This window comes from Papaver somniferum, unplaced genomic scaffold, assembly GCF_003573695.1.
Source record: "Papaver somniferum cultivar HN1 unplaced genomic scaffold, ASM357369v1 unplaced-scaffold_137, whole genome shotgun sequence".
Classification (NCBI taxonomy): Eukaryota; Viridiplantae; Streptophyta; class Magnoliopsida; order Ranunculales; family Papaveraceae; genus Papaver; species Papaver somniferum.
The window spans coordinates 1,123,753-1,139,758 of NW_020622934.1; the positions used below are offsets into that span (position 1 = coordinate 1,123,753).

Sequence of the window (16,006 nt, forward strand, 5' to 3'; positions counted from 1 at the left end):
CTTCTAGGGTTACTGTTCTTGATAAGAATAGAGATAAGATAGAGAGAGATGGAAAATTAGGAGTTAATGGTGGTGTTAATGATGGTGAAGTTGTGCTCAGTGTACGGGGGGGAAGGGTTAGTGGAGGGGATGAAGATGATACTGGTGGTTTTGTGTAAGAGAGGAAGAATTGAAGGTGGAGTTGAATTTTGTTCGATTAAAGAAGAGAATGGGGAGGCTAGGGTGTTGAGAAGTTGCATCAAATCTTGATGTAATGAGAGGAGATGTCGTTGGATGGTTAGCAGATGTGACAAATTTGACGGCTTGGACATGAAAACGGGTTTGGGTCTTGGATTTGGGTTTTGGATTCTCTACCAAGCCCATTGCTAGGTTTAGTTTGCAAGCGGCTTGCGGATGAGTTTCAAGCGGATTGCCAATAGTGCGGAAGAGGATTGCGGCTGCTCTTTACGCGTTGTTTCCTTTACGTTCTTCATTGCCTTATAGCGGGAGCTTTGTGTCTCTCTTCCATTGTCTCTGGCCACCATTTATCTTCTCTTTTGGCTTCTCAATTCGTCCAAGCTTTATTTAGTACCTAAAAACACAAAATTAATTAGTACAAGTATTGATTCTTGAAAACAATGAAAACACAGAAGTTGGGATAAAATGGAGAGTTAGAGCACAAAAGATTAGTTAAATGCCAATAAAAAGGTGTAGAAATATGCAATATTTGGCACATCAAATACCCCCAAACCTGAATTTTACTTGTCCTCCAGTGAAACCGAAATTAGGAAATCCTAACTATACCACTATTGTTGGTCTCTCGAATGCATTTAAACCCCTAGGTGTCCCTAAGCCTTTAAACCCCTAGGTGTCCCTAGTGGACGAGTTATAGTCTCGTGAGGGTTTACTAGAGGTGTACCCACAAAACCTTCTCCAACTTCAGAGCGTAATAGAGTCCCAAGCATCCAAGGAGCTATGAGGACATAGAGATTCTGCATGCTAGTAACAAGAAGTTAGAACTACCAAAGAACGCATTCTCATCCTTAAGAGTTGAGCGAGAAGTAACCATACCATACGAAAGAATTAGGATTCGAGAGTGATCACAAGCCTCGGATTCTGCCTCACCAATAGGGTTTTATGATAATTGCACTCAAAAAGACCGCTTTTCTAGTCTCTCATGTGTGCAGATAGGAATAAAGAGTGAAATTATGCACACGTTGAATGGTGGGAAGGATAACCTTCGATTTTATTTATTTATTTTTTTTGACAACTGAAAATAACAAGATAAATAATGAAACTACTAAAGCCATGGATGAAGGACTTTATCACTAAATTCTTCACAACCTGTATTGTCTTGATTTCATGAACTTCACTAATTCTCATCTTTTTCTGTTTTCTTGTGCTCTTGTAAGATAAGTCTTCAATTGTGTATAGAATTCTTCTTTTTATACCGTATCTTCACTTTTGAATAAGACTTCGTCTTTTCCTTGAATTTTTGCATGTAAACCTTGGACTATTTCAACTTTTCTCATAGAATCTAGCGTTGCTCTGCTTGTTGTTGATGATGTGTTTCTGTGGATCTGTTTGATGTTGTCGAGAGAGAGAATGGTGTTACTTCAAATCAAACTAAAAGAAGGAGTTTTCATCTTTAGACATCATTTTCATGATTGACAGAATTAGCACTCAAGAGATCAAAAATAGTGCTGAAAGTGGTGCGAAGTTGGGTAGCTCACCATTCCTACCCGAAATTTACGTACGGTGACACACACTCTAAAAGGACTTTTTAGATAATCACAAAAATTGAAGGTCGGTGACTCGCTTGATGTAAAAATAGGTAGTCTCCAATAAGGATGATCACAACTCTAATACCAAATAACTTTGTTGCACCTAATTTGCCCACCGGCATGATTAAATCCAACTTTAACGCTCAGACAAACAAGAAACCCGATTGTGTTATCCAGTACTTCCAACTTCAGCTATTTCGGTCAGACTCCCTATTAAACATATCTAGAAGCATGCTAGTGACTCTAAGATCTCTAAAAATTGGAGGTTTTATGCAAATTTTGGATTATTTTGATTATTTTTTTTCCAGTGAAAAGAAAAGACTGAAAACTCTATATGCAAAACACTCCCCCACACCTAAATCTAACATTGTCCTCAATGTTTTACAGTTCTGTTACAAGCAAAATCTAGGTTGGGTGCAAGGTTATCAGTTTGTGACATGGGTAGGGAGGTAGGCACATTTAAGCTGTTGTCATGTGTAAGATTATCAGTACCATCACAAACTCTCCCTAATTCAGAAACAGGTAAATCATGCTCACGTTCATAGAACAAATTATCAAACCCCAATTCATAATCATCATCATCCAAAATACCCAAATCAGTATCAAAAGAAGAATTATATTGCGACCTAAGAAGGGAATTGGACACATCAAAGTTATTCTCAGGTATCAGATCATTAGTGTCAACAGATAATTCAACCTTTCCTAAGTCATGCTCATCTTCACAGAATAATTGCACAGGCTCCAGATCAGTATCAACATCACATGTACATGGAATACTAGAAAAAACATCATTCATGAAGGTCGAGGCAGAGAAACCTAATGTTTCTGAACCCAAAGCTTCCGCAATATTTTCAGCATAAACATGTTTTTCTAACATAACATCATAATCATCGTCATCATCATAACAGAAATGCGATGCCCTATTTGCGATCATAGTATCTCTAGTCCACTCATTTACCTCTAGATTAGGTTCATGTTCAATATCAGTAGCTTGAGTAAGAATATAGACACTATTTTCAAAATTTAGTTTAGGGATAACAATCATTTCGTCCTGAAATTCCTCCCTTTCCTCATTTTCTAAATGAAGCAGATTCATTTTTAAAAATATATTAAGTTGTTCAATGGAAGGAGAATCTTCAACGGTAGGTATCCTCAGTACATATGGGTATTCAGTACATAGTTGTGCATGAGGGTCACCACAAAAAGGAAATTCAGAAGCAATGTTATATGGTTCATTATGAAATTCAAATCTAGCATTATCTTGTTCAATGACTTCCACAGATTGATTATGGGAAGTACAAAATTGTTCAACTTCCCATTGTGTTGATTGATACATGGTTGCATGGTCGTTAGGGCCTATAAAAGACAGATCGCAACCTTCAAAAGATTGATTATGGTCTCAATGACTACCAGCTTCATAACCTGTGGGTATTTCATATCTTGGATTTTCATGGTATTCTCTAGATTGCTTAAAATCATGCAAAATATAGCAGTTCTCAACAGGGTGGCCTAAGCTACCACATAAGGTACAAGCATAAATTTCAGATTTCCTAGGTAAATTAGATGCGACAGATTTCTCATGTGTTTGCATTTCTAAAGTTGTAATTTGAGCTTCTAATTGATCCAGAAGTGATGAGTGTGTGAGCTGGGCATTATAAAAATGTTCATTTTATTGATGTGGTGGATGATACATGTGTGAATAGTTATTAGGGTCCAAGTATTGAGGCTCAGGACTATGAAAATGTCCATAACAATCCCTATAATTGACATCATGGTCTGTGGGAGGCTCATAACGTGAAACATGCCCGTAAGCAAGTTCTGTAATGGATTTGTGCTCATCCCAGTTGCAGACAAAAATCCTGACATGATGTAGCAACTCCTAAACAGAATGATGTGGCTACACTACACGACAGACCTATCCCAAAGTATTTGCAGTTCAGCAGTTCAGATACTCTACCAAGGGTGCATATTTACTGTAATCACAGACTATCTGCCTGACAAAGCCTACCTGTCCTAAATGGTTGTTTCTATTTGATTTAGAACTGATGTTGTTGTTAACTTATCGAGTGGCCTGCTCGCATTTGACTAACAAATCATGAAGCTCTTTTTACTAAAACAAAGTTCAAAACAACTCAGATCATGGAGCAAGCGAAGGAGGACTCGAGCTCACCGAGTATTTTTGAGAACTTACCTTCAGCACGACACAGGGAGGAACTTACCTGGGCGAAGCCACCAATTTTGATCTCGTTTCTCAGTTCTTTCTTTCTTTCCTTTGCACAACAGAAATTTTAGGCACCTGCTAACTCAACCGAAGCTTTCAGTTTCCAGAGTTGAACAGTTGAAACAAGGACATCAAAACACTAATACTGAAAATTTCAGAACAGGGATTCTGCAATATGAAGATTGGTCACAGTGCTGTGAACTTACTTCTAAAGATGCTTGTAAGAGTCACAATTCAGGATTCAATGGTGCCGACGATTTTCCAGCAGCAGTGAACTAACAAAGCCACATACAGATTACAGACTTTCCTAACGAAGTTCAAGTTCAAGGAGATGTCACTATTTGAACTATTTTTCTGAATTGTTAACCAGGGAAGACTAAGTTCATCAGAAACTACACAGTTGAAATTGCACAGATCCAGGGAAACAATGCCACATAAGCTAATACTTGGAACTATGCACACAGAACTGCCAAATCAGGTAAGCAGCAATATGCAATTCAGGGAGGCAATGCTTATTGGAGTGGTAACATATTCATACATACGTGCAGACAGATACAACGATATTCAGCGACTGAGATATGTTCATAACAAATTTCAGCAGGTACATGCTGCTCAAACACCACAGGTTCATGCACAAAAGTGTGTCTCAGGATTTTGACAGGACTATGTAAATAAAACTGGTTTTAGCAGGACAATTTGTTATGGCATTCACATAGTCATGACAGTTAAGAGGTTTCGAAACGATACCACCGGTATAAACCGGGTATAGGCACGATAATCCTGTTCCGCTGCTTCTTTTCTGCTTTTCCTTTTTGGTTTGCTGCTTCAGTTTCACCAGCACCTGGTTACTCAAATGAGAGGTTTAGTTCTCAGAAATGTGTAGGTGAAGCGAAAAAATTCAGAGCTGATAGTTAACAGTTAGAATTGCAGGACAAAATATGGGAACTGCGCTGATGTCTCAACTGAAGAATATATAAAATGCAAGAATGAGTGGGATGAATGCTTATTTGGATTGCATGGGGCTGAAAAAGTTCAACAGGGAATGGATAAAACGAAATGCGGAATGCAGGAATGCTTGGTAATTACAGGTGAATGAAATGCAATTACCTATTTAGTGATATACTCAACTTTTACATAAACTTTGACCTACATATGCTGATGTTATGAAAAACTACAGATGATACTTATAAAATTATAAATATGATTGACTGGAGAGCTACGGATGCAGATTATGATGCGAAGTAAGCTAACTGAAATAAAAGATGCAATACACATCTAAACACTCAGAGCATTTACAGAATACTATAAGATTAACATTCATATGGATATATATACAGAGAGATGGTAACCATGAATGGAAATGGAATGCAAAATACGGATAAATGATGCGACTATCAGGAGACACTATATTACAGAGTTATGATACAGCTACAGACTGCAATGAAAAGCAGCTTTAAAGAGACAGATTGCACAATATATATAGCAGATGGATTATAATAACAGCTTACATATGCAATTATGCTAATGAAGTGATTAAAACTACAGTTACCACTACACTAAAATGATTACAAAACTAAGCTACAACTAAAAGATATTGTATGATGCAGGATGTAGGTGAACTAGCTTGAAAGAAAAAGAAAAGATGCGGACTATATTCACAAATGGATTAATGCTTAATAGTTAAACTACAATGGCAAGCTACATAATGCAATATTCAGGCTACAGATTGCAGTAACTAATGAACTAAGAAAGAAATAAAAAGAGAAACAAGCTACAGAATGATATTGGACTACAAACTGAACAACTATAAAAGATCTAATATGTTGAACAAAGTACAGGGATAAGATTATCTTACAAAAACAATGATGCTGGTATGATAATGCACTAAAAAAGAATGCAACCAAACTAAAAATAGAAGAATGAAGGTTATACAGATAAATGCGGTTAACTGCTAAGTTACACTAACAATGATTGAAAACAGAAAAATCCAGGCACATATATACAACGCAAAGCTGAAAATCAGTAAAGCAAAGATAGAAAACTTCAGCTACACCGCTACCGAGTCCCCAGCAGCGGCGCCAAAAACTTGGTAGGTCTAGAAAGAGTACCTACAATGATAACTGCAAGTGCACAATGTTCTAATGTAACACAGGGAAAGCACAGGTCGATCCACAGGGACAAAGTGGGTGTAACGTGAAACTTATGGTCTTACTACTACTGATTTCTAACAAAGAGTAACCAAAAGGGGGGTTTTGTTTGTGTCGATACGACGAGATGTCGATGAGGATTACAACAGAAAGTAAATAGAAATAAAAGATTCAAATAACACAGGGTGTAAACACTGAGAATGGAGGTACTAGGATTGTCAAATCCACCACTAACTCACATTATGTATTCAACTAATTATACTACTCTTGTCCTTGTAACAGATAAGGGAGAAGTGTCAAGTCTACCACTACTTAGCTAAGGTGTTTCACCAATGGATGATTCAATAATAACTAAAGTATCAATCCGGAGCACTAATTGTCTAATTAAGCACAACTAGTCAAGGGATTAACAATATCTAAAGCATGAGTTGCAGCACAATCAACACAATTTTTATTCTAACTACAATGGATGCCTGACATACACTGTGAGAGAAACGTATTGAGCACTAAGATTAAATCTATCCTATAACAATTTAAACATTCAAGAGTAACATAAACAACATGCATAACATAACAGAGAGTCAGGGTTTCATCTCAACCCTAGTTATTGAATTAAAACATGATGATAACACTGAAAACAAACATAAACTACTACAGCTTGGTGCACCGGATAATCCGGGCATGAGTTTTACATCATATTCTCATCCCTATTTATAATTGAATTTCTCAATTCGACTTCAATTTGGGAATTAATGGAGACCCAACTCACCAAAACGCGTCTCCCGCCTTCAATTCATCTCTGCAACTTCATTAATTTGATGTTCCCCCAATTATACAGCTAACCCTAACTCTACCTCTCTAAATCTTATCTTCTAGGGTTATTGTTCTTGATAAGAATAGAGATAAGATAGAGAGAGATGGAAAATTAGGAGTTAATGATGGTGAAGTTGTGCTCAGTGTACGGAGGGGAAGGGATAATGGAGAGGATGAAGATGGTACTGGTGGTTTTGTGTAAGAGAGGAAGAATTGAAGGTGGAGTTGAATTCTGTTTGATTAGAGAAGAGAATGGGGAGGCTAGGGTGTTGAGAAGTTTCATCAAATCTTGATGTAACGAGAGGAAATACCGTTGGATGGTAAGCAGATGTGCCAAATCTGACGGCTTGGACATGAAAACGGGTTTGGGTCTTGGATTTGGGTTTTGGATTCTCTACCGGGAAAATTAGGTTCATGCCCCACCCATGGATAACCCATAATATGAGGCCCTTAATTAAAAGAAGTTTAAATTTAGGCCCCGAATTATTAAAAGACCTTGATACCCTTATGAATATTGCCAAACCCATAATTAAATAAAATTTAAATCTAGGCCCAAAATTATTAAATCTAGGCCCGAAATTATTAAAGTATAGTGCGAATGTGTAAACATAAGTTACATATGCATATGACATGTGTATCCAGAAGTTACACATCTTTATGGCATGTGTAATGCAAAGTTACACTTGTATATATATGCAAAAAATAGACATAAAAAAGAGTACATAAAAAAAATACATGTATTACTTTAATATTCATTTACAACAATTTTTTAGCATGTGTAACTAGAATTTACACATGCATCTGTCTAGTGTAATCGAGAGTTACATATGCATCTATCTAGTGTAATTGAGAGTTACACATGCATCTATCTAGTGTAATTGAGGGTAATATTAATAATCAACATATGCAGATTGACACACCAATCCAAAACACCAATTGATCATCATATTCTTCTCTGTCATCTCAAGTCTTACGCAATCATACCTCCTAACTCATCTGCTCAGAGAGGGTAACATGTAAAAAGATGGATAAATCAATATTTATGCATGGAAAGACAACTGGTATTCCAGTATCAGACCAGAACATAAAAAATATGAATGCATGACATAAGATATACAAATCTTAAGTTTCACACATATAATTACCACATGTAACCAGCAGTTACACATTCAATTGGCATGTGTAACTCGCAGTTACACATCCAATTGGCATGTGTAAATTTCCGAATTTTGACATTTTTGCAGCCTAGTTAGATCGAACTAGCTAACAGGAGAAATCACAAAACATAAGAATGTTCATAACATGAACCTAACCCTAACTTTATTGAACCTGTGTTTACCATGTCAGTCGCCGTGTCGATGCACAAACATGTATACCCTTCTATATAGTAAAATATTTGACCATAATTGTTATAACAGTGCTCATTCTGTATAGTAAGTAAAATCCAAGATTTGATTCAACAATCTAAGAAACATGGCAACATCATTATATGAAAGAAGGAAAAGCATGAGCAGAAGAAAGATAACTATACAAGTAAAATCCCATATTTTCACCAATCAAAAATTGATTATTTGTATAAAAAAGGTCTGCAATCATGAAATAACAAGCAGTGAAGAACTGATAAAAAGAATTAAGGTTCGATACCTTAACAGATCAAGTAAGATCCACCACCATCACTATTGTAAGAGGGGAATGAAGTAGCTGAGCTAGAAATACAAGCTGAAATAATCATTCAAGAATAAAAAGTAAGTTCAGATTTTGGTCAACAAGCAAAAGTTAACAAATTTGAAATCAAGATAACGAAATCAAGATAAAACTGCTCTAAAAAACTACATCAAAATCAGTATGTGTAAGTAAAAGTTACACATCTAATTATCATGTGTAACTACAAATTACACACCTATTCAGGTTGTGTAACTAGAAGTTACACATCTAATTAGCATGTGTAACTAAAAATTACACATCTATTTAACTTGTGTAACTAGAAGTTACATACCCACTCCATGATCATAGATCAACGTATTATGTTGTTTGTGCAGTTGCTCCATCAAACTTACCAATCGGTGTCTTCATATCACTTTCTTCTTTATTTCAGACCTCTCTCCTAAATCTTTCAATGAAACAAAAACATTTCTTAATTAACATTACAAATCTTTTCACAATTGCTTAAATAACATTTCTAAGCCCGCGTCTGACAAGCATTGTTCAACAGTTGCTAAAGTTCAGCAGTTCTTAGGAATATGAATCACAGATATAAACATATTATACGCAAATCAACGATGCATGAAGTAGTTTCTTCTAGCAACTAAAGCAATGATGATTTTCACATATATTTATATCAAATTGAAAGCATTACAAGTCCACGTCCAGTATTAACTAAACATATGAGATAAAAAATTTGTATTCTCCACTACTATTAGCTCATAGACAGTTGAAGGGTTAGGAAAAACTGTACATAATAAAACTGAGTGCACCACCGAGACCAGAATAACATGTCATGTGATTAGGTACTGCTAGTCCTCCTACCTACAAACATCAATTGAAACAAAAATAAATATTACTCTCAATCAAATACTAATTAAACCACTTTGACATATCTTAAATACAAATTGAGTTCATATGAAAACACATACTCCTAAATCCAGCTATACATACCTGATTTATAAAATTGAATCCACATACTCCTAAATTATTCTTCAACCCAACTGAAAATCACCTAATCAAAATGAACAAAAAAAAAATTAAATTATCAAAAACAGATCAAGATTGGTTCCCATAGGAAATTAGATTGTGATAAAACTAAATCAAAATTGAAATCGATAATGAAACTAAAATCGAAACGAGAATAATTACTAACAACAGCAACAACTAAAAAACAAATCGTACCTTGATTATGTTGCTATTCTTCCGAAACAGTGATGATTCTTCTTGATCTCAGAAATCAAAAGAAACAACAACAACTTCAAATCAGAAAACCTAACATGGAGTAGCTTTGAAACAACAAACTAGAATCAATTGAGAATTCGTAGATTGATGATCAGTTGTTAAATAAATTTGAACCAAATCATTCAGATCTGTAAATCCATTGAACAAAAATCGATTAAATCAATTCCTGAGATATCTTCGAATCAACTGAAAAATCCATATTTAATCGACGTAGATCAAATCTATTTATTTCAATCGATTAGTTCATTGAGCTATTCAATCAAAATAATCAACGAAGATCCATAAGCATCGTCATCTGAAATCGATGAAGCTAAACTCGTTTTCTTCTTCTCCGTTAAACTACGACGTTGACGATCTGAAACTGAAAACCTTAATACTCTTCGGAGCAAAAACCAGAGAGAGAAAGTGATGTTGATGTAGAATTTTTGTTTGGATAATCAGGATATTTGTTTGCAAAATCTTAGATCTAAGTTTCGAAATCATTTTTTCATTGAGAATTTCGATTAGGAATTGTTTCTCGGACTGGTTCTTCATCCGAGAGAGAGCGCTAAAGAAAATTAGAGAGAGAAACTGAAAAAGAAAAAGAAACCAAAAATGAAATCTATGCCTAGTTTTATAACTATATATACTAAAGGGCTGTTTTGGTATTATGAAGTAAATTTTTTATTTACAGGCCCTGAATTCTAAAGTTATGGGCCTAGAAATATCAAAATGTGAAATAATGGAGTTGATAGAGAAGGATCCATTTTGTGGGGCTTCTCTATATTCAACCCATATAGTAGGGGGTTATAGTATTTTTCACTTCTCTACCAAGACCATTGCTAGGTTTAGTTTGCAAGCGGCTTGCGGATGAGTTGCAAGCGGATTGCCAATAATGCGCAAGATAATTGCGTCTGCTCTTTGCGCGTTGTTTCCTTTACGTTCTTCATTGCCTTCTAGCGGGAGCTTTGTGTCTCTCTTTCGTTGTCTTTGGCCACAATTTATTTGCTCTTTTGGCTTCTCAATTCATCCAAGCTTTATTTAGTACCTAAAAACACAAAATTAATTAGTACAAGTATTTATTCTTGAAAACAATGAAAATACAGAATTCGGGATAAAATAGAGAGTTAAACCACAAAAGATGAGTTAAATGCCAACAAAAAGGTGTATAAATATGCAATATTTGGCACTCATCAGATATCAATAAAGAACCTGACCAATCATGATTTCCTTTCGATTATGAAACAAGTTCATATATGTACTTCCTTTAAACAAATGTTATAAAATGTTGTTTCCTAGGGTGAAATCATACCTATATAATGCACATATAATCAAACAACTATATACAATAGATTATGTCGATGTCGTATTTACGAAGTTCAAAAGATAAGCGTTATAATTTGTAATTCACTAAATTCCTTGACACTTTGATCATAATGTCATGACCAAGTTTAACCACTAGAGTATTATTTATATACATCTTCACATGCTATGTTTTCAATATAATCCGACTTGAAAGATACGTTAGGAATGATAACAAGATCAAGTCAAGATTAGTAACCTCAAGAGGAAGGATGATGCCGTCATTGTAGTCATTACTTTTCCACATTCTTCGGGTCTTCGGAGTAATACTTGTACGTCTCAACATTCTTATACTTTCTAGTCTAACCTAAACGAAGTTGACTGATTATCTCTAGTATTTAATCAAGCGACTCTAGATGAGATTTGATACTAAAATACGACAACCAAACTTGACATACCAACGCTTGGTGGGTTTGACCAAGCTATGCTCTAACATCCTCCATTATTTTTTAACAACGCTTGGTGGGTTCGACCAACGCCTACCTTGAGATTCTTAATCCACTGTATCATCCTTTGAATCGATCGTTGTTAATATAGACTAACTTTTAATCACACAAACACTCTAAGAAATTAGCCAAAAGGCTCATACAAGGCTCATAATATAGTCTCATACAATTATCTGGTTATAGGTTAAGTGACCTATCTAATGGTTCCAAGCCCATTTATGGTTTTACATCTTTTTATTATCTATCATTAGCATATCTAAAGGTTAAATAATTCAATTGGATTGGTTCTAAAATCTATTTGATAAGTCTAAAGAATATCTAAAACTTTTTAGAAGGAACCAAATAATAATTTGGACCATAAGGGACCAATTCATTATCAATAGAAAAACTGGCTCTAAGCCCAAGTCCACCAAGCTGGCCCATTAAACCAAGGCCTGGTCCATCTGGTCAACAAACGGTCATTAACAGTCTATGTTGTCAGAGAAGTCAAATAACAGTCAACGTCCAGTCAAAGGTTAACTTGGTCAAGGTCCATCGAGTCAAGTCTGGTCTGGTCTGGTCTGGTCTAGTTAATGTGTTAACTCAGTCATAAGACTGACTCAGGCAAATCAGATTCAGTTAGACATCTGACTGAGCTGAAAGGTTCAAGGAAAATCTATGGCACAAACCATTGATACAAATACAACTCTAACACCATATCGACGCCAAAACTCTTCTAGAACTTCATTTCCCACCAAATAACTTCAGGCTTGCATTACAGCTCAGTTACGACACCCTTCAACAAAAGTCACAGGTCGCAACACAATCAGTCATGATTAGCTCCATTTATGACTCTTGTCATTAATTTTAACTCCTTCAACCATTCTTAAGAACAACCTTAATCTCATTCCAACAACATCCACTTCATATTTGTACCACCAGATCAGCACATTAAACCCATTCATTTATAAGTCTCGTAATCCAAAAATATCATCAGCTCACGTACATTCAATTTCCAAAAGTTACAACCATTCAAGAGACTCAGTTCAGATCATCACAGCTCCAAGTCATCTCCATCACATTTGTAAATATAATCTTCAACATCATTACCATTACAGGTAGCCCACAATATTCAGCATACCCCAACCCAGTAATAATCACTTTCTAACTCTAGTACCATGTCCTACAACTTCATCTCTTAGCTGAAACATTTTATGTTTGAACTTCATATCCACCACCAAAAGAACAACATCAACATTATTCTCTCTAATGTCCCATACCAGCAATGCCACAACAACTAATACATTAACTTCCCCTTATATCTGGCAACAACTCATTCTTATCCACCTGCAATCATCTGCATCTGTAGAACATCACCATCTCTTGAATTCAACTCAAGTTCAGTATAACCACCAGTTGTCATTGTTCAAATCTACCACCAAAAGAACAGCTGAACCATTTTATGTTTGAACTTCATATCCACCACCAAAAGAACAACATCAACATTATTCTCTCTATCGTCCCATACCAGCAACGCCACAACCACTGATAGATTAACTTCCCCTTATCTCTGGCAAAAACTCATTCTTATCCACCTGCAATCATCTGCATCTGTAGAACATCACCATCTCTTGAATTCAACTCAAGTTCAGTATAACCACCAGTTGCCATTGTTCAAATCTACCACCAAAAGAACGGCTGAACCATTTTGTGTTTGAACTTCATATCAACCACCAAAAGAACATCATCAACATTACTCTCTCTACCGTCCCATACCAGCAACGCCACAACCACTGATATATTAACTTCCCCTTATCTCTGGCAAAAACTCATTCTTATCCACCTGCAATCATCTGCATCTGTAGAAAATCACCATCTATTGAATTCAACTCAAGTTCAATATAACCACCAGTTGTCATTATTCAAATCTACCATTAGATAATCCTGTAATTCAGTTCCACAACCTCACATCCATCACTATTACTACTACAATTTCTTCACCAACCATTTTTCGTATACAACCCCTTCTCCAGACTCAATATAAACACCAATTCTATTTTTCTTCTAGCTTCTTAATTCAGAACCCTTTCTTTCAAATCCACTAACAGCTTCATCTGTAATACCAATTCAATTCCCAGAAAACATCAACAGTTCATTTTTAAGCCTAACTATCCACCACATTTAACTCTTCTTTCTGTAACTCAAATCAATCTGAAAAACCGCAATCTTCATCTTCACTTTACCAAAACCCTAATTTAAGACTCTTCTTCTATAAAAAGTCAAATAGAATCTCACACATATATCTCTACTTCGAGTAAGACTAAACCGACCTATAATCCATCAATTCAAAACACTTTCATAAAGAAATTACAATAAATGAGAAAACCCTAAATTTAATCTTAGATTTACCTTTTATGCGGATTTAGAATTTTTCATATGAACCAACACCACCACCACCAGACACTCTTGTAGTCAATGAGAATATGCCAACCAAGGAGATTCTTTAGTGCCTTCCAAGGTTCTGCGTAGATAGCTAGGGTCTGGAGTAAAGGTTTTGTGGGTACACCTCTGGTAAACTCTCCAGAAACAACACTCGGCCGCTAGGGCCACCTAGCGGTTTAACGGCTTGCTGCACGTGCTAAGTGTAGTCATTTTATTTTCCAAATTAGATTTTCTCGAGGACTAGCAAATAATAAGTTTGGGGGTATTTGATAGATACATTTTTGTGTCTAAGTTGTCCTTAATTTTCTCTATGTTGGTACTCGATTTCGTACTTATTATGGTGTCTTGTGTGTTTGTAGGTATTTTTGGGAAATAAACATTTTTGGAAAAATCGGCTCGAAAAATTATGCGGAGCACCCCCGGAGGACATTTGCTATGCGGACTCTCACTTTGGTTAAGGGGCACATACATTACTAAGGGGAACCTCAATTACTATTTACACCCCAGGGGAGCCAGCTGCTATTCGCACCCCCCATCTCTGTTAGGGGGAGGTCGTCCCCTTCATTTGAATTTCCAGTTTGGCGGGAAACCGTGTTCATCAACGGCAGAATTTAGGGTTCAATCTTTAGACTGAATTTAAGGAGACTTAATGGCTTAGATTTGTTGGGAAGACTTGATTGAGCATAACATGCTTGGTTTGGGTATCTGGGTTGATTGAATTTGGCTAGTTAACTCGTGTTGAAGTCAAACAGGGGAGTACGTGTGCAGCTGAGTTAATCACGGGATTTCAGCATGTTTAGAACATGCTTGCTTTAGAGTTTTGATGTTCTATGCTTGGATTAACATCTATTCTTTTGAAAATCTACATGTCTAGGCAATACTATTAGAATAAATTTGAATGTTGAGTTTCATAATTATTATTTTTGTTAAATCACTAATATTGTCCAATGGTGAAATCTTAGAGCCAGCCTCTCCATAATTTCCACAAACACTTTTTTATATTTGAATTTGCTATATTCTTAGTTTTATTAAGTTTAACAATCGAACCTTGATAGGGTGTAGAATACATCGTATTTAATATCTATCGGTTATGCTTTCTTTGTTATTTTTCGTGTGAATTATGTATTTTACGAGTGTTTTTGAGTTATTAGGTACTCTGGAGTCATATGGAGAAAAGAAGAAGAAAGCTATCTCAATTGAGCAAAAAGGACAAAATGGTCATTTCATAGGAGAGTGCTAGTGGCAGTCTAGCCAAGGTTAAGGGGGTTTCCATCTGGGTGACCCTTATCTCAAGTGCTGGGGTGTCTGACTTCCTCTTCCTTGACCCGGTTGACTAACAGAGACTATTAGTTTGACACTTATATGTAACGGTTCCGTGATGGAATATTCCGTGGACGGAGAAGAAGATTCCAGCGACCGGCAGGGAGATTTCCGGTGCCCTATTCTGGTGGTACCAGTGAAGTTCCGGCGATTCAATTAACGAAGAATTTTCTAGACTCATCTAGACTCATGGGTTTGAAGAATTGGGCTTGGATTTGGAAAGAAAACTTGGAAGATTAGGAGAATTGGACTTGAAATTGGAATTAGGCTCAAATTGGGAAAGTGGTGTTATTATGGAATGAGGATTCTATTCCTAAGAGGATTGCTAGGAAATTGAATCCTATAAATAGAGAAGTTCTCTACACACTTATACACCTCTACACACACAACACTTATGTTTTTGCTTGCTTTTTCAAAATTCTTCTTTTAATCATTTGTGTGAACTTTAAAAATTCAATCATTTGTGTGAACTTTAAAAATTCTCCCTTTAATTATTTGTGTGAATTTCAAAAACATGAATAGCTAATTTTCTTATTGATTGAGGATGAATTCCTAGTCCTTAACATGTTTTGAGTTTTTTTTTTTAAA

General features: G+C 35.8%; 1 protein-coding gene across 1 annotated transcript; it reads right to left on the reverse strand.

The window, feature by feature from the left end:
- Window positions 1-2,136: 2,136 nt before the first annotated feature.
- LOC113334932 lies at window positions 2,137-7,139 on the reverse strand. Its single transcript, XM_026581155.1, has 3 exons — window positions 6,901-7,139; window positions 4,191-4,825; window positions 2,137-4,059 (listed from the first exon to the last, which is right to left on the reverse strand). The coding sequence occupies exon 3, from the start codon at window positions 3,097-3,099 to the stop codon at window positions 2,137-2,139; it is 963 nt and encodes a 320-aa protein (XP_026436940.1). The 5' UTR covers window positions 3,100-4,059; window positions 4,191-4,825; window positions 6,901-7,139.
- Between the last annotated feature and the right edge of the window lie 8,867 nt (window positions 7,140-16,006).

What these genes read in the sequence shown, in the direction of transcription:
- LOC113334932 (XM_026581155.1), bottom strand. Translation starts at nt 3,099, where the DNA reads ATGTATCAATCAACACAATGGGAAGTTGAACAATTTTGTACTTCCCAT.